The 19,392-nt window shown below is 48.0% G+C and overlaps 1 protein-coding gene and 1 long non-coding RNA gene across 3 annotated transcripts in view; one reads left to right on the forward strand and one right to left on the reverse strand.

The window, feature by feature from the left end:
- The window catches only part of LOC144709691 (Protein kinase superfamily protein), a 35,378-nt gene extending 15,986 nt beyond the window's left edge, over positions 1-19,392 (forward strand). For both annotated transcript variants that reach the window (XM_078583305.1, XM_078583306.1), the window contains exons 8-16: positions 1,991-2,148; positions 2,335-2,410; positions 2,670-2,827; positions 2,917-3,078; positions 14,173-14,322; positions 15,970-16,230; positions 17,540-17,782; positions 17,853-18,112; positions 19,187-19,392. In XM_078583305.1, coding sequence (XP_078439431.1) covers positions 1,991-2,148; positions 2,335-2,410; positions 2,670-2,827; positions 2,917-3,078; positions 14,173-14,322; positions 15,970-16,230; positions 17,540-17,782; positions 17,853-18,086 — 1,442 coding nt within the window. In that variant the 3' untranslated portion in view covers positions 18,087-18,112; positions 19,187-19,392. The remainder of the gene's footprint in view (positions 1-1,990; positions 2,149-2,334; positions 2,411-2,669; positions 2,828-2,916; positions 3,079-14,172; positions 14,323-15,969; positions 16,231-17,539; positions 17,783-17,852; positions 18,113-19,186) is intronic.
- LOC144709486 (uncharacterized) lies at positions 10,681-11,434 on the reverse strand. The gene is made up of 2 exons (XR_013583042.1): positions 11,305-11,434; positions 10,681-10,948 (listed from the first exon to the last, which is right to left on the reverse strand). It is a non-coding gene; the product is annotated as an uncharacterized LOC144709486 (long non-coding RNA).

The raw sequence follows: 19,392 nt of genomic DNA on the forward strand, positions 1-19,392 counted from the left end.
TGTCAGACTAGGCTCGTATGATTTCAAGTTAGCAAAAGGTGGGAAGTTACCTTATTATAAATAAAGCAGGAAGGACATTGAGAGGGAGGCCATTAATTTTTGTACCAAGAAATCAAGTGGAAGTCGATGATGGAAGCAGGAAATCCTCCAGCTCTGGATGGAGAGGCAACTGATCAGGCCAATCTCTTTCTCTGACACTCTTTCTACTCTGCTCTTACTATCTCTGATGTGCACGCCATTTCCTTACTCTGATTCTACTGCTGAATTCTATCATTCTTTATTTGTGGAAAAGGAGGAATTTGGAAAGATTCAAGATCCGAGATCTTATCATTTTTTTATCAGAGCTGGAGAAGTGTCCGAGATAGTTAGAGAAGAGTAGACAGAGTGTCAGAGAGAGAGATTCCGGATCGTCCACCTCTCCCTCTTGATATGGAGCACCTCCTTCACTTATCGAGTCCTGCTCAATTTCTTGATGCGAAAAATAATGTCCTCCAGTCAGCTAATCATCTCCTTTATTTAAAATATCCTGTATTGTCATTTCCTTTATTGTTATTTCCTTTTATAAGTTACCTTACATGTAACCCCACTTGTATCCCATTATATAAGGGGTACAAGGGAACTGATCAAGTTTCAATCAAGAAGTTTTGTTTTCTGTTTTCCTTCTTGGATCTTTTGATCTCTCCTCTTGTCGAAAAAGGTTTGGTAGAGGAAAGATTGTCCATCTAGCTATCCGACACCTCTCTCTCAATGTCTTTCCTGCGTTATTTAGAGTGAGGTAGCTTCCCCCCTTTTTGCCAGCTTGAAATCACATGTGCCCAGTCTGACACATGTGCAGGTACCAACACATTAGATGACTGCAGTCTTCCTCTTTTGGCTCTATGAATGGTCCTTTTTAGGACCCTATCATAGAGTTCCTCCACAATCTCAATACCAGTTTACTGTCTTTCAACTGCCATCCTGTCCTCTTTCTCATTGTCATCAAGAACCTCTCTGAAATTCCAAGGTTGAATGCAGCCCTTCCTCTGGAGATCTCCTTCTTCCTCGCCAGATATCAGATCCATGAAAAAGCCTAATCACCTCTATCCCCTTTCCTCTGTTTTGAAAGATTTGTTTCAGATCCTCTTTCAAGGATTGAGTCCAGATGAGGTCCGGTAAGTCATCACGTGCCAGATCACTTAATGATTGTTTGGCCCTCTGTCTTTGTGAAACGGAGCAATCCGAGGAGAGAGAAAGCTAGAGAGAGAAATTAGAGAGAGAGAGATGAACACCAGAGTTGGGGCACAAAAGATGGTCTATTACTGCCAAGAGTTCCCCTTTTATACACAAAAAATCCAGGGCACTAGGCCCTTTCAAATTCAAAAGAGAGGTTACTTGTTTAACAAGTAACTGTCTTATTTGAAAAAGTAACCGTTGGAGGGTCCAACGGCTAGTATAACTAGCCGTTGGACTCTGGGCCTGTCCAGGACAGGCCCAGAACATATCAGGCCCTTAGTGGGCCTGATATTCCCGCCCTTAGTGGGCCTTCACTAATGGGCCCTTATTGGGCCCTTAGTGGGATTGTAATGGGCCCTTAGTGGACCATTACTGGGCTGCTAATGGGCCTTCCAGGGGTCCATTAGCAGCATTCTAAGGGGAGTTAGCAGTTCCATTAATACCCTAATGATTCTATTACAGTTACATGGCCTTAGGCCCATGGTTAGTGCATCAATCCTTAACAGTCTTCAAGTGCCTCCGTTTCTCTGTTGCTCCTTTCTTAATCTCTTTAGATGTATCCTCTTTCTCTGATAGCCACAACGGTAGAAGCATATCAATTTCTTTCTGACATCAACTCCAATGTTGTTGTAAACTTTTAACATTTTAGAGAAGAGTTTGTCCAATTCTAGATACATTTCTTCTGTCTCTGTTTTATGAGGAGATTTAGGAGTCAATGTCATTGATGATCTTGCTTCTGGTTCTTCGTTTTTAAGGTATCTTCTTTTTTGTTTTTCAGCTCAATTGCATTCTGGGGATACAGTAGCTGTCAAAGTGCAGAGACCTGGAATGCCACTCATGCTGACTCTAGATGCGCTGTTGTTTCATATGATTGGCGGACAACTGAAGAGATTTGCCAAGGCTCAGAAAGATTTATTTGTAGCAGTCAATGAGATGGTGAGGTTGTCTTCTATTTCCCGAGTGCCTAGTCATAATAAACTATATGAGCCATGACTTACTGCCTAAACTTCGCATTTTATCTATTTGGTTCCTAAATTAAATACTTTACAGATTCATTTTGGGGAAATATCTTGTGAGCTGGACTTTCTTTGACATGTTTTGTTATGTTTTTCCAACTCACAGGTGAGGCATATGTTTGCGGAAATCGATTATATTCTGGAAGCCGAAAATGCTGAACGGTTTTCATCTTTATTTGCCAGTTATGTTCTTGGAAACTAGTTTTCTCTTTTTTTCACTTTCATGTAATTTTTGATGGTTTCTTCACACTTCATGATTCTTTCTGATTCTTCATTTTTCTGTCTTCTTTTGGAAAAACATCTTGTTAATCAAATTTGTCTCCATCTATTTTTTCTTAAAAAAATCATAACAGATAAATAAAACTTGATATATTTCTTTTTTTGTCTTCAACATCATATTGGTTACTAAAGCATTTCCAAAATACTTTGAAACCTGGACAGGTGATGGTCAGAATGGACAGAAAATAAAGGTGCCCAAGATCTATTGGGAGTTTACCCGCAAAACAGTCCTCACAATGGAATGGATTGATGGGATAAAGCTTACAGACAGCCACCGTATCAGTGAAGCTTCTTTAAACAGGAAAGAGTTGATTGACCAGGTTTTAATCATATTTTAAGTGCTTCTTTTATTCAAAATTATGTCAGCGACTTTGTTGGTTTATTGGATGTCTATCTATATGTTGTGAAGGGCGTTTACTGCTCCTTGCGGCAAATTATTGAAGAAGGTTACTTCCATGGTGATCCTCATCCGGGAAATCTTCTTGCCATCAGTGATGGATCACTTGCATACATAGACTATGGCATGATGGGGGATATTCCGCGGCACTATCGTGTTGGGCTGATCCAAGTGGTTAGTTACTGAATACTCCAATTTTATTTCAAAATGTGCGTTTTATAGTGTTCTTTGATAACTCTTCAATGGTGATTCTTCAATCATTTTTTAATCTATTGTCTTTAGTTTCCTATCTTCAAGAATCACATTGTTGATAGACACCTAAATCAGGGTCTATATTAGAAACCAAAAGAGGAGACAAATGAAAAGTTAAATTGGGAATATGAGGTCTGAAGATCGCCCCTTTACACCTGAGAATCCTTGTTGGGTATTGCGGAGAGGATATGATGGTAGGTTAGGGTAGGGTGCTCTTCTTTGCCACACTAGAAAGATGTTCATGGAAAGGGAGACAAAAGGTGGAGGTCGTGGTGGAAGTGCATGGGGTCCCAATGTTGCAGTGAAGAAGGTCGACAGTGGACTCTATGGTCGCATCATTTGGGAGGCTCAAGAGTATCATCTCGACGGGCTTGAAGTTGGTAGACTCCAGCCTGGTGCTACTAGAAGTTGAAATGACAGAAGGAGATCCGATCACAAGGTCGGTCTGTTTCGAAGATTGCGGGGACATATTTAGAGTGGAGTTCTGACCCAGGATCCCGTCGCCGTCACCATGCATCACTGGAGAGGGGCTCCCCCATTTGAGCACAACCGAGACGGCAGACCACAGAGGAAAGTCCAGCACAAGTGGGAGAAAGCAGTTCTATGATACACGGGGTTTATCCGGCACTCGTCTTGCTGTCGTCCCGACCAAGACGGTGGAGCGAGATGGCTCAGATCAATTGCAGCCACCAGATGTTCCGGATGAGCCAGACATGGTGGTTTCCCAACAAGGGGAAACCAGCAAGGAAGCCCAAAGCCCACAATGGAGGGTAAGGGTTTCCCAGAGGACACGTCGGATCAAGAATGTAGACCTTCAACGCTTTAACGGGGTGGTGTACCGTCAACTGAAAATTGTCCCTGACTGATGCAGAGGGCAAGAAGGCATGGGTGGTGACCGGAAAAAGCGGTCAAATGCTGCTGCTACAAGAAGGGCTGTCAAAGGAACTGGTACCAAGGCAAGAGATGGAAGGGGCCAAAACAAGACAGCAAAACACCAAGGGGAAGGAGATTTAGGAGCCATCCAGCCACAGAGTGGAAACTGAGAGAGGAGAATCAGATCACACAACAAATGGTGGGTGAGTTAGCCAAAAAAATGGAGCTGCAGCCGGAGCTGCTGCAAGGGGGTAGCCATCAGAGCAGATATGAAGTGCATCTCGTGAAACATGCACGGTTTCCGAGATGAAGGGAGATGTGGAGTACTGGGAAGGCATTTACACCAGTGGGGGACCACAATAGTTTGCTAACAAGAGACCATGATGGAGAAGTGTGGTGCAGAGGAGTGGAATTTGGTGGGGCGAGGTTTCTTTGAGGGGTGTGTGGTAGTCAGTGCAACCTGTAGGTCTTGCTTGGAACACGGCGGTTTTGCTAAGGAAGGGTCTTGGACATGACAGTATGTGGTTGCAGTAAAACTGAAAAAAAGGAGTGACAATTTTCTTTGTGCTGTGGCTTTTGTCTATGGCCTAGTTATTACAGCTTGTCGAGACAGACTGTGGGAGGAGTTAGAAGGAGTTGTCCCACTTTTTCATGGGACTCCAATACTATTTGGGGGGATTTCAATGTGACGTTGGAGTCGGGGGATAGACCAGAGGCCATGACCCAGGATTGGCGAATTTCTGGTCCTTCATTTTGGGAGCTCAATTGCAGGAAATGGGGCCGACAAATTGTACGTACACATGGCGAAGCACGAGGGGACCTACCACTCTCTCCCACTTGGACTTATTTTTATGCTCTGTGGAATACCAATTGGCCGATGTGCGAGCACTTCCTAGACCACTGTCAGGTCATGTCCCAATTATTTGGCAAGATAATGTTGGCCAAAATAGATCTACATATTTCAAGCTGGATAGATCGTGGTTACAGAAGAAGGGCTTCAAGGAAGAAGTGATATTGTGGTGGACATCACAACCCGATTGAGGCACAGCCACAGTGAGGTTAGCTACCGAACTGGCAGGACTAAGACAACACCTTATGGGGCTCAAAAAGAAAATTCGAGATGGGAGACTGATACGGTCCGGCCTAGGACATACCAAAGGACGAAGCGCCGCCGGTCAACCAACTCATAGTTGGTCAACAGAGTCGCTTATAAATAAAGGTCCAAGGAGAAGGTCAAGTCTTCTTGATTTCGTGTTTTTCGGAAGTTGCGAGCCTGGAGAGCGGGAGATGCCCGACCCAGAGGGAGGAGATCCATACAACTGGACTCCTAGTTCTTCTTTCTTTCCTCATCCTATTGTTCTTGGACTATTATCTCGTTCATCTGTCTTCTTGAACTCGATTGTTGGACAAGAGTTTTCTTGATTTTCCTTACGGAAACCTTGTCGCATTCTCGCTCAACTAGAAATCTTGGCGGGAGCATAACAGAGACACCGCAGAAGGGATGAAGCACTATTAAGAGTCAGACAGCTGGATGACATAGAAGACACATGGTGGTTAGTGGAAGCTGAACTCAATGAAAGACAAGCATGCAGAGAGGTGGTGGAAGAGGAAGACAAGAAGATAGAGCTTGATTGGAGGCAGCGCTCACAGCAACTTTGGCTGAAGGAGGGGGACGCTGACACTCGCTTCTTTCATTTGATGGTGAATGGAAGACGTCGGTTGAACCAAATACTGCGAGTGCAGGTAAGGGACCGTGAATCGTTGGAACACGAGCAGTGGACGGAGCATTAGCAGATCACTTCAGAGTGGTAACTGAACAGGGGCCTCAAAACCAGTGGAGGTGGAGCAGAAGAAGTGCATCCCAGGTGACACAAGAGCAGAAGACTGAGATCGTGTAACCATTCCTTGAGGAGGAAATGCAGGAAGTGATCCAATGGTTAAATAGGGTGCACCAAGCCCCGATGGATTTCCGGTATTCTTCTTTGGCGAGCTCTGGGAGCTGGTCAGGTTCGAGGTTATGGACACGTTAGACGAATTTCGAGGAGACAATTTTGGCTTGGAAAGCCTCAATCGGTCACACTTGTTTTTGTTGACTAAGTGAATGTTTGGGATTTCAGATCCACTGCATTATCGAACTCAATCTATCTCATCATTGTCAAAGTGTTGGCCAACTGGTTGAGAAAGGTAATTGGATACTAAGTAGGACCATTTCAATCTGCATTCATTCCAGGGAGGCGACCAGAGTGGTAGCAGGAGGGATTTTATCAACATGGAAGGGAGAGGGACAAAGGGCTTCCTATGGAAAGTCAACTTTGTCAAAGCCTATGATTCTCTTGATTGGAGATTTCTTTGGTCTGTTATGTGAAAACAAGATTTCCCCAGTGAATGGGTGGCCTGGGTGCGACGATGTGTTACGTCCACTCATTCTCAGTCCTGGTGAATGGAAATGCGGAAGGCGGCTGGATCCGCCCACAAAGTTAAGGTCAGACAGGGTTGCACATTAGCACCTCTACTTTTTGTTCTAGCATTAGATACTTTGGCTACTTGCAGCATCAAAGCCTGTGCCCACGGCCTCCTAAGAGGCTTCCAGATAGAGAGTTATCGGGCGGGCATCCCCTTATTTCAGTATGCAGACGACACAACCTTCTTGATAGAAGGATCGGCAGAGGAAGCACGTGTTCTATCTACATTACTAAATTTATTTTCAGACTTCTCAGGCCTACAATTGAATCAAGCCAAGTCGGCATTTGTGGGGGCACAATATGCTAGCGTTCTTGGCACACCTAGAGGGTCAATCCCAATGAGCTATTTGGGTCTTCCATTGACTGAGAGTCATATTTTAAATGCAGAATGGCAACCAGTGATTGAGAAGGTGGAGAGGAGATTGGAAGGCTGGCAGAACAGAGTGCTATCAAAATTGGGTCGCCTGGTGCTGCTGAGATCAGTACTCTCAGCGATCCCAGTTTTCTATCTTTCGGTTTTTAAGATGCCAACAGGTGTATAAAAACACTTAGATGAATTGCTGAGAAGGTTCGTTTGGGGAGGCAATGAACATGAATAGCGCAAGGGGGTACCTTTGGTCTCGTGGAACGTAGTATGCAGACTCGTGAAACAGGGGGGTTTTGGGGATCCTCCACCTGAAATCCATTAATTTGGCACTACTGACCAAATGGGTGGTAAGACTTGCATCAGCAGAAGAGGATTTGGTCTTGAATGTCCTGGGGGACAAATATGGCTCAGAGATCAATTGGGAGAGGTGTTGGGAAAAAAACTCAAGGCGAGTCTCCATTTTGGCGGGGTCTACATCAAGCTGTACCATTTATCCGCAGGTTTTTTGAAGCCAAATTGGGAGATGGTGCTGATTTTCGTCCAATAGAGGCATCTTGAAACTAGAATTCCTAAGACTTTTTGCACTTGTGTGAAACCCGCACACTATCAGTTGTGAGTGTTGGGACGGAACTTGGACCCCAACAATGGCAGGGGCCTTATTGGAGCCACATTTTTTGGAGTTTATGAGAATGCAAAAGGCCCTATATGAAGATCAGAGGGGAAGTGCTGGAGGATTCGACAATCAGCACCACATGCTCCCTGTCGATGAAACAAAAAGTCCCTCCCAAGGTGAGGCTCTTCAGCTGGTTGTTGAGGAGGCGACGATTGGTTACAAGAGTTGTGAAACCCTAGAAGGGTTGAGGGAGAGGAGAAGATCCTAGATTGAAGGAGGAAGAAGATAATGACATAAGGGACCCAAAGGGGTACATAGAGGGTATTTATACCCTAGGAGAGTAAGTAGGAGAGAGAGTACATAATAGGGAAGAAGTCCACACTAACACCCCCCCGCAAGCGAAGTATGGATGTCGTCCATGCCGAGCTTGGACACCGCACGTTGAAGCAGGGGCCGGGACAGTCCTTTGGTGAGGACATCCGCGGCTTGATCCGCGGAGGCAACAAAGTCAAGGTCGAAGATGCCTTCGTCCATCCGCTCCTTGAAGAAGTAGCGGTTGCGCTCCATGTGCTTGATCTTTCCCTGCTGGCCAGGGTTCTGGGCCAACGCAATCGCCGACTTGTTGTCGCAGTAGAAATGGATCGGGCCGGAGTACTCCACCCGAAGGTCATGGAGAATGCCGTAGATCCATTGGCCCTCAGAGGCCCCATCGGCGAGTGCCCGGTACTCGGCTTCAGCACTGGAGCGGGACACCTTGTCCTGCTTGCTGCTCTTCCACGTGACAAGACTGCCAAACAGAAAAATGCAGTACCCAGTCGTGGAGCGATAATCCACAATCGAACCGGCGAAATCAGCGTCGGTGTACACCTTCACTGTCCGATCCAGACTCGTGGGAAGAGCAATCCCTTCCCGGGCAACCTTTAAGGTGCGCAAGTACCCGATATGCTGCCTGGCGATGGATCTCCGCGGTGAGTGCATAAACTGGCTGAGAAGATTGACGCGGCTGATATCCGGTCTGGTGTGCGTCAAATAGAAGAGTTTCCCCACCAGCTGCTGATACTGGAAGGAATTCACCACAGGCGAAGTCCCCTGCACCCAACTTCACGTTTGGGTCAATGGGAGTACTCACTGGCGCACACTCCGTCATGCCCGCAAGGGCCAGCAAGTCAACGGCGTACTTCTGCTGAGACACAAAGATGCCCCGGGGGGCGTATGCCACCTCAGGGCCGAGGAAGTAGCGGAGAGGCCCAGGGCCTTAACCTCGAACTCCTTGGCCAGAGCAATACCAAGGCGAGTCGCCTCTGCAGAATCGGAGCCGGTGATAAGAATATCGTCAACATATACAGCCAGGATGGAGACGCCGGCGGGAGAATGGCGGAAGAACAGCGACGCATCGCCGTTGCTCTGGGTGTAGCCCTCGGTCTTCATCACGGAAGAGAACCGTCCGAACCACATCCGCGGAGACTGCTTGAGTCCATAAAGAGACTTCCGCAGTCGGCAGACGGTGCCAGGAGGGCCGAGGGCATACCCCGGAGGTGGCTGCATGTAAACTTCTTCCGTCAAGTCGCCATGGAGAAAAGCGTTCTTCACGTCGAACTGTCGGATACCCCAGTGGAAGGGAGCAGCGACTGCCAAGATGAGACGGACGGTGTCCATCTTCGCCACGGTGAGAATGTCTCAAGTAGTCCACGCCGAGGACTGAGTGAACCCTCGGGCCACGAGACGCGACTTGTAGCGCTCGAGGGTGCCATCAGCATGATGTTTCTTGGTGTGAATCCACTTGCAACCCACCGCCCGCTTGCCAGGAGGGAGTGGGACAACATCCCAAGTGTGGTTCTTGAGCAGGGACTGCATCTCCTCGTCCATCGCCGCTTTCCAATGAGTAGAAGCGATAGCATCGGCTAGGCGGCATGGAATGGGGTCCGACTCGATGCAGTGAGAAACAGCCGGTAGGAAGTACTCAGCCGGTCGAAGGAGATATAGTGGGACAGGGGATAGCGCGGAGTGCGGGTGCACTCGCACTTCCCTTCCGAAGGGCGATAGGCCATCCCAACTGATCGTCATCATCGGGAGGAGACAGGGAAGGATCGTCCGATGGTAGAGCGGAAGCGAGTGGAGACGGAGACTCCTCGGGGAATGGAGAAGAATCCGCAGGAGGGAGAGAGGGCGACTCCCCAAGAGGTGTGGATGACGACACACCGGGGGAGAGGGGAGCCGCGGGGGAGGGAGGGGTCGGCGGTAGTGGCGGAACCGCTAACGGGGTAGGCGAGGGTGGCGAGGATGCCGGAAGGGGCAAGGGGAAGTGGAGGAGTGCTCCGGCGACCCGTAGGAGAAGAACCAACTGGAATGGAAGGCCGATCAAGTGGGGGAGAAACAATGGAGGAGGGCAAGGGAGCAGTGGGCCCCGCAATAGGAAACGGCTCTAAGTGGGGAGCCGCAAGAGCCTCATCCAACGGGAGGCGGGATGAGGGGTCACCGAAATAGGACTCATGTTCGGCAAAGGTGACGTTTGCCGAGATGAAATACCTCCGAGAAGGTGGGTGATAACACCGGTAGCCTTTTTGAAGGGAGGCATAACCCACAAACACGCACCGGAGGGCACGAGCGTCGAGCTTCGTGCGGGAAGGAGACGTGTCATGCACATAGGCAGTGCAGCCGAAGACGCGAGGGAGCAGGCCGGTCCGAAGAGGCACGCCGGGGAAGGCCTCAATCATCCGATCAAGGGGACTGTGGAACCCCAAGATATCGGAGGGAATGCGGTTGACGAGTTGCGTGCTCGTTAACACCGCATCACCCCAATACGACCAGGGTACCTGGTAGTTCAGCAAGAGTGTCCGGGCCGTGGAGGTGACATAGCCACGCGACGCTCAGCCACGCCACTCTGCTCCGGCGTCGCCACACACGAGGATTCATGAAGAATACCCCGTTCGGCAAAGTAGGAGGCGAGATCGGCATTGACGAAATCGCGGGCGTTGTCGGACCGGAATCGCTGAATGCCGCGGCCGAACTGAGTCTGGACGACGGCACAGAAGTGACGGACGGAGGCAGGAACCTCAGATTTCGCCGCCAGCAGGTAGGTCCACGTGTAGCGGGTCGCCTCATCGACGAGAAGCAAAAATAGCGATGGCCCTTTAGGCTCGCCTGTGGGGCAGGTCAACAAACATAGATATGAACGCGGAAAACCGGCGTCGAGCTGTGGGACACAGACGGAGAAAACGTGGATCGTCGATGCTTGGCCAACTGACAAGCTTCGCAAACAACGGTCTGTAGGTCTAGTCCAGTACACAACGACGGAAATAAACGCTTCAAAGTGGAAAACGGAGGATGACCCAGGCGCTGATGAGCCAACTGGAGCCGTGCACGGCGCTGCTCGTCAACCGGACGGAGGCTACGAGGTACCAAGAAGCACTGCGAGCGGCCCCCATCGTCCAACAGCAGCAGCCCATTCTCGCGTCTAATGGCTGTAGTCCGCCCCCCCTTGTCAGAAAGGAACATGCCGTCAGGGTGGAGGTGAAACGAACAAAAAACTGAATCAACCAGACGCTGCGGTGACATGAGGACGGCTCGCAGGGCGGGGACGTGAAGGACGTTGCGGACAACACCGAGGCCGTCAACATAGACTGCCCGATACCAGCCACGCGAGACGCCCACCACCGCCGTGAGAACCGTACGACTCCCACTATGCCTCTCGTAGGATACAAACCGGTCGTTGAACGGGGTCATGTGATCGGTAGCCCCCGAATCAAGCACCCAGGTTGTATCCGAGACCAGAGGTGAGTGGAGAGCCGTATGACCACAGTACCACTGATCAGACACCGGAGAGGAGTACGCACCGAAACCGCCAAAATGGGCGGAAGACTGGGACTGCATGGCGGCCAGCTGCTCGCGGAGAAGGGCCACATCAGCCTGAAGCTGATCCATGGGTGACGTGGAGGACGGAGTGGCTGCGACCATGGCCTTCGGTCGGCTGCCTTCTTCTTCTCGTTATCTAACTGCGACGCCGCAGAAACGACTGCGGTGGCCGGGCTTGTTGCAGTAGTTGCATACCACTGCGGAGGCCGCGGATCGGAAGTAGAGGCGGAAGAGGAAGTGGAGGAGGAAGTCGATGGTCGAGTGAGAAGAGCCGCCGAGTCGGGAGAGGGCTCGACGGAAGCCTGCTGCAGCTGGAAGTGACTTTCCTCCTCCTGGAGTTCCTTGACGATCATCGATTGACGGGAGTCCTTCGCGTCGATGGAGGGCGCGACGACGAATGTCATCGTATTCTTTGTTGAGGCCGTTTAGGAATCCCAGGAGCCGGATGCGGAGTGTATTCTGATAGGACACGGAAGCCGGGTCATCCGTTGGCAGGTAGTAGTCAACTTCCTCCCACAGCTTCTTGTGGGCCAAGGCATAGTCCGAAATGGACAATTGGCCTTGACGGAGGTTTTGGGCGCGCTGGACAAGGCTAAACAGGCGCCAGTTGTCGCCATCACGGCCACAGTAGGCAGCGGCCTGGTCCCAAAAACCCTTCACAGTCGTCCGGTGCGGGAACTTGTCACGGAACTCGGGAGCAAGAGTGTGAATGTACAGCCAGCCCATGATAAAATTTTCCTCGGCTTCCCATGCCGCGAAGTGTGGATGGGTCGGCGGTAGCGGTCCGGCTATGCAGTGTTTGAACAATTGGCGCGCCTTGAGGGTGGTCTCGATGTACCGACGCCAGTTAAGGATGTTCGGGCCGCGGAGAAGGGTCGACTCCGGGACCATCGGAGAGGATGGACCACCTTGTGCGACAGCGTTCCCGCTGAAAATCAGCGCCGGAAAAATCACTAGCAGGCGCCGGCACTAGCGGGCCACTGTGGTGCTGGCATTGCCGGAGACGGGAGGGTCAACACTGTCCCGCCATCAGGCAGGCAGTTGACTGTCAGGGGTCCGCCGGGCTGGCTGCTCAGGCAGTTCCGCGGTCGGGCTGCTCGGGCTGCTGGACCGCAGGTCTGGCTGCTCGGGCGGCTGGTCCTCTCGGTCTGGCGGCTCGGGCGGCTGGTCCGCTCGGATCGGCTGCTCAGGCTGCGGGACCGTGCAGGGCTGGCGGCTCGGGCGGCTGGTCCGCCGGGCTGGCGGCTCGGGCGGCTGGTCCGCCGGATCGGCTGTTCGGGCTGCTGGACCGCAGGGCCGGCTGCGCGCGGGCGGCTGGTCCGCCAGGGCTGGCGGCTCGGGCGGCTGGTCCGCTCGGGCTGGCGGCTCGGGCGGCTGGTCCGCCGGGGCTGGCGGCTCGGGCGGCTGGTCCGCGGAAGCGACTGGTCCGCGGCTGCTGGACCGTGCAGGGCTGGCGGCTCGGGCGGCTGGTCCGCTCGGTCTGGCGGCTCGGGCGGCTGGTCCGCTCGGAGCTGGCGGCTCGGGCGGCTGGTCCGCTCGGATCGGCTGCTCGGGCGGCTGGTCCGCGCGGAACTGGCGGCTCGGGCGGCTGGTCCGCTGGGCTGCTGCTCGGGCGGCTGGTCCGCTCGGATCTGGCGGCTCGGGCGGCGGTTCCGCGGTGGGAGACGGTCTTCGGCAAAAACGGTGGTCGTCGGTGGAACCAGGGGCGATTCTGCAGGAAGTTAGGTTTCTTCCTGCAGATTCGAACAGGGCTTTGGTTCACCGGAGTTCCGCCGGGATTAGGGTGATGTCAAGCCCTATACTCAGATGCCCAAGGGCTCTGATACCATGTGAAACCCTAGAAGGGTTGAGGGAGAGGAGAAGATCCTAGATTGAAGGAGGAAGAAGATAATGACATAAGGGACCCAAAGGGGTACATAGAGGGTATTTATACCCTAGGAGAGTAAGTAGGAGAGAGAGTACATAATAGGGAAGAAGTCCACACTAACAAGAGTCCTCCGCAAGAGATGGGTCCGGGCAGCTTACACAGAGTGCCCTATGTGCACCAGAGACGATGAAGACTGCTCTCGCTTATTCTTCACATGTCCTTTGCCCAGAGAATACGGGCATTGCAGTAGTTAGTGGGGGTGAATGTGCCCTCTGATGAGGCATTTTGGGCCCAGCTGGTAATGGAAGATACAAGAGCAAGCTGGATTGGGGGAGACTCTTCGTGGTGCTTTGGGTGATATGACTGCACCGTAATGAAGTGGTATTCAAGGGGAAGAAGGCTTCCTTGGAGAATGTGGTTCAGGACGTTAAGGCGGTAATATTTTTTTTGTTTGGAGGGAGGTGAAGGACAGACCATTTTGGTCAGTTTGTATATGGGTTGTACACAGCTTCGTATTTTAATATCATCGGGTTGACCACCGCTCCGGGTGGTCTTCCTTATTTTCCTAAAAAAAAGGGTGTCATGGAAAAACCATATTTATTCAATTCTGTGACATCTAGTCTTTGCTTAAATGTCATGCAAAATTCATGCAACATTACATAAAAGATTAAACACTAAAAACCCGCCTTTCTAAAAATATTTTTGCAACTTTAGGGAACATAATTCACATTCTGCTTCCTTGGATGTGTGACTATGGAGTCTAAATCACATCTCGATAGAGGGTAAGGGTCATCACAAGTTGAAGATACCAGGAGTGTTTTTCCTACGAATATCATTAATCACTCTAAGAAGATTGTTGGAGCTTTTTCTTATATTCGTCATTTTTTCTTTACTTGTTTGAACTATGTGTAACGTATAGATGCAGTCCCAGAAGAAACTTCCAATGTCTCCTTCATTCTCGTTACACTTATTTACCTTCCAGCTGGTGCATTTTGTCAACCGTGACTCTTGGGGTCTGGCGAACGACTTTCTCTCTTTAGGCTTCATTCCTGATGGTGCTGATATCAAGGCCATTGCAGATGCCCTGCAGGCATCTTTTGGTGACAGTGCCAGGCATTCAACCGATTTTCAGGTTATCTGTTACTTTATACTACTATCTTTTATAACTATTAATACCACTGTTACCGATGCCTACATGCTTTTAGCTATTTGAATGATGCAAAGTGCCTTTATTGTAATAAGGTTTGACAATAAAGCTTGTTGGGTTGTGGGGGGCTCTGTTAATAAATATAAATCTCACTTTCGTTTTAGTGATGAATAAAATTACTGTTTCTAATGCAGCTTAATACTAGTTACTGCCACGAATAGAGGTTCTACTGAGACATAATTTTACTGTGATTGTCAATATTAAGTTTCCAGTAATGTTGCTGATACTTTTTTGATTGTTAATAGTGTAATTTTCGCAAAGGATTTGATTCGCTTTTACAACTTTTTAATACTGCTATTAGATCTAATTAGTACTAAAGCTAAAGTGATTAGTGATAATATCATACAAACATCAATTCAGTTTCATATTTGAGGAAGAGGGTAGAGAGCAGGTCAAACTAATTAGGCAGGGATCAAATGGGGACAAGCAGCCTGGAGATGCGATGAACGGGCGATGATAATGGGATGGGAGCTGTTAAGGGATGTGGATAGAGTCACTGATCGGAGATTAGATAGGAAGTCTGTAGGACAGTCTGGCTGAAGATCTGCCTGGGGGCGAGGAGATTGTTGGGCAGTCTAAGGGAAGGGACTGATACGATCTGCACCCACACCTATGAACGCCGCCCTCGGCCTACCCAACGTGACTACAGACAGGCCCTGACTGGCCCAACAACCAGGCCTTCGTAAGGTCTGGCCAACGCAAGACAAGACAGCTTTTGACAATCCTAAATCATTCTTACAATAATTGTCCTCTGCTCCCTCGCTCTCAGTTCCTTTTGCAGATGACCATCCCTGCAAACAAGGATCCCTCCTTCCAGCAATTGGTGTGCATCAGCCCATCGTTGCATCGGCGTTGCTCACTCCGTTGATCCTCTCTCTCTCTCTCTTTTCTTGTGTCCTCGTGTCTATACCTCTCGAAATCTCTTCTCGGACAAGTGCAAGTTGCATTAAGATTTCTATTGCGAATTGAAGATACAAGGAGTCGTATCAGGGACCAGATGGAGAGAAACCAGAGGGTTGAGCCAAGCACAATTCTTTACTGCCCTCCTTTTGGGAAGGCTGTCCAATTTAAAGGGAAAGATATGTGCTAAGGCAAAAGACCAAAATGCCCTTCATGGGTGTCAGTGCAGAAGATATCCGGAGGGGGGAGGTTTTAGGATCATAATGTAATACTGTTACTGTTATTATTATATTTTTTTGAAGAAAACTGTTACTGGTATTTATAGAACTGTTATGGTGATAACATTTATATGGTCACTAATTAAGACATCCATGACTGTCAATTATAGTGATTGCAACCTGTAGCTAGTAAATTTGATTTAGATGATACCTTTAGCGTTCCTAATCAATATCATCATAATTCTATGACCACTATCATTATAGTTCCTAGATTTCGTCATCGTCATCCATGTTTTGACTTACACAATTGAAATTAGTCATATAACTATTATGTTGACGTTAGACTCTGCTAAGAAACAATATCAATAATCGTAATTGTGACGCCATTTTCACCAATAATGCCCCAACTTGTTGTACCAAGCAAATGAGTGCTATCTTGAAAATTTGGTTACAGGCTATTATGAACCAGCTGTATGATGTGATGTATGAGTTCAACTTCTCGCTGCCTCCTGACTATGCACTGGTGGTGAGGGCACTGGGCTCACTGGAGGGGACAGCCAAGGCCCTGGACCCTGAGTTCAAGGTTGTGGAGAGTGCCTACCCCTTTGTAATTGGACGGCTCTTATCCGATCCCAGCCCCGACATGCGCCAGATCCTCAGAGAGCTCCTGATCCGCAATGATGGCTCCATCCGTTGGCACCGTCTCAAGCGCCTGGTAATTGCAATCATCCTTTTTATTCTTGATTTTTCTTTTGAATTTGGAAAGTATAATAGTCCTTAACGGTAGTTTGGTGGTGACTATTTGTCCAATTTTTTCCTTGTTTCTTGGTTAACTTGGGAAAAAATTTATGATACCTGCTAAAAAAGAAGGTGAGGAAAATAATTTTCCAATAATGTTCTGGGTCAATGTTTCCTTTTTCTTTTTTTTTCGGTCATTAGAATACACATGCCAGTTTAAATTTTTGTTATGTGACTACTTGGGGAAGTAACTATTATTTCTTTCTTTTCCTGCTTTTTGTTTAACAGGGATAAGAAAAATAGGGCCCGTTTAGAAAGGAGTTAAAGATTATTGTTTGACCAAATTGATTCTTGAATAACTATTTTTTCCCTTTTTGACGGGGGGGGGGGGTTTAGGATATGTTTAGAGATGAGATTAATATAATTTTCTGCGCTAAATGTTACTGGTTTTATTATTTTCCTTAATTCATATGTTTTGGCTATCAAGCTGAACTTCCTGGGCACGTTTCAAAAGCAGATTAAGATAGTGTGGTGTCGACCCATTTAAAAATAACACTAAGAAATTTCGTGATGAATTTTTTATATTATCTTTGATACAATAGCCTCCTCCCGTACCCTCTGATTGTATCAATAGAATAGGGATGCTTGCAAGAATATCACTAGAAAATGATAAACAACTCCTTCCAAAAACAAATAACCAGTTTGGTAACCAAAGAAGGGGGCACGACGGGAACAAAAGAGGGAAAAGGGTGGATAATAGGAAGTAGATAGTCGCGGCTGTTGCTGGATCTGAAGAAGCCCTAGGTGAGAGGGGAAGCTCCGAGGAGGGAGAAAGCTTCGAGGAGAGAGAAAGATATAGGAAAAATCAAAAAGATAGCTCATCTTAGGGTTCCCTTCAAAAGGATACATATAGAGAGTGAGATGTGAGAGAGAGAAAGGAACGAAACAAGAAAGATACATATTCAACAGGATCAGCTGGCCACTCAAACAGGGAATAGCCGGATCGGCTCTTCCCTCAGTCTTGGAGGATCTCCTCGACTCTCGACCGACAAAACACAGACTCTCATCCAAAAGACCGCATTCTTGAGGGTGCTCAATCTTATTTAATGTATTGAGAATCTCCAATTTTAGTAAGGATCTTTACGAGCCTTCCATTTGTATTTCCTGATTTGGTTCATATCAATCTTTCCCTTCGTTTTGATTGACCGCTTGAAAATCTAGAGCAGATTAACAGAAAAGTCTGCTTTAACTGTTTTAGACTAAATGTTTGCTTGCTTTTATTTCAGATTGCTGCTATCAGTGAGCAAGCCTCAGATGCTGGGGGAGAATGGAACGACGGCAGTGCCGGCATTTCCGCGGCCGCCAGCTGGCGATCGTTCGACATGCGAGCAGTGGTCTCTGCAACTGAAGACCTCCTCCTCTTCATCTTCTCAAAGAAGGGCCGCAGAGTCCGCGTGTTCCTCATCCGTGACATCATCCAAGCCATCGACTCGTCATTGGATGACATCAGCAAATCCAACCCCCATGATGTCAGCACCCTCAAATCCCGCAAAAATATTTTCTCCTAATATATCATTCTAAATGACGCTGAAATTCCAGGGGGAGTTTCCGGCAGCAAGGGCGGTCAACGGGATGAGGTCACTGTGGACGGCAGTAAAGTCAACCCCCGAAGCTTGGGCAGGAATGCTGCTGCGTATTTCTACCCGGCCCGAGCTCCACCGCTTCGTTGCTGATGTGGCTTCTGCCCTCGGAACACATTCTCAAAAGAGATTCCGAGAAACTTTCTGGCATCAGCTGTCGAATATTCTTCACAAGGTTACACAAAACCGCTGATGTGGGCCTCGTTCTTCTCTGAATGGGTAAGATTTGCAGCCTTTTACTCTTCGCTTCCCTTTCAAGATTGAGTTATTGACAGGGGACAATAAAAAAAATAGTTCAAGCCAACCATCAAAGTATAAAACTCAACCAGTAATGTTCCACAATGATCGATTGACCATCCAAATTGGTTAATTTATCATTCCACCAATATATGTTGATCATTCATACATGAACCCCCATTTAAGCATGTTTGATCAATGATAGATTGTCATCTGTTGTCTGAATCTGTCATCATTGCCCAGACTGATGGACAGATGACTGGATAGAAACATATCTGCCATCATCAGACATATGTCATAGAAGGCAAATGACTGATGATGGAAATGCCATACGGATGAGAATTAGTGGGGGAAAAAGTGGTATTTTTTTGAAGTTGGATTGATAATATATTGTATTTAACTTATTAAACTATAAAATTTAAATCATATCCAAGAAATGTCTTATGGTGACGTCTGTCACTACTATGAAGGATGACGATGGTCGTCCTGTGGATGATTAATATCAGTGACACAAGGGTCGACGTAGAGGACACTGATTATGACTGTCATTAACGTGGATGACTGTCGTTGACAAGGATGGTGACTGTAGCAGAGGATGACCATCACTGACATCGATGGTCATCGGGTGCACGAGGATGATGATGCTCATTGACAATGCCTATGATTGTCAATGATGAGGACAACCATCGTCATGGATGATGAATTTTGGTGGACGAGAACAATGGCTACTTACTAGTGTCATTAACAAGGACTGTTGTTTTTTACAACAACAATGACAACTGTTTTTAAGGCGATACTGGTCAGCATTGTTAGAAGTGCCACCAATGAGGATGAGAACTCCAGACAACATTGATGAGGATATCAAATGTTGTTAATGATGACTAGGAATGACTTCATCAACATGGACAATACCTATTGCTGACAAGGACAACGACTGTCATTGAAAATGATGACAACCATCATGGATGATATTTTTTTGACCATGATTACAGTCAATATGATAACATTCTAAAAAATAAGCAATGTCAAAGAGAATGGGGATTTTCATTGATGCAGGTGGCGGCTGATGATGACGAAGACAACTACAATTGATATCGAAGATAATGATGACTGTCATTGACACAGATGATGATGAGAATGATGTCTGTTGACGATGTAGACAATGACAATAACTAGTCCTGTTGATGGCTCAACTGTCCTTGTCGACAAGGATGACGACTATTTGCAACATGGATGATGATTTTCATTGACATTGATTAGGA

Source organism: Wolffia australiana, chromosome 11 (assembly GCF_029677425.1).
Source record: "Wolffia australiana isolate 7733 chromosome 11, ASM2967742v1".
Lineage (NCBI taxonomy): Eukaryota > Viridiplantae > Streptophyta > Magnoliopsida > Alismatales > Araceae > Wolffia > Wolffia australiana.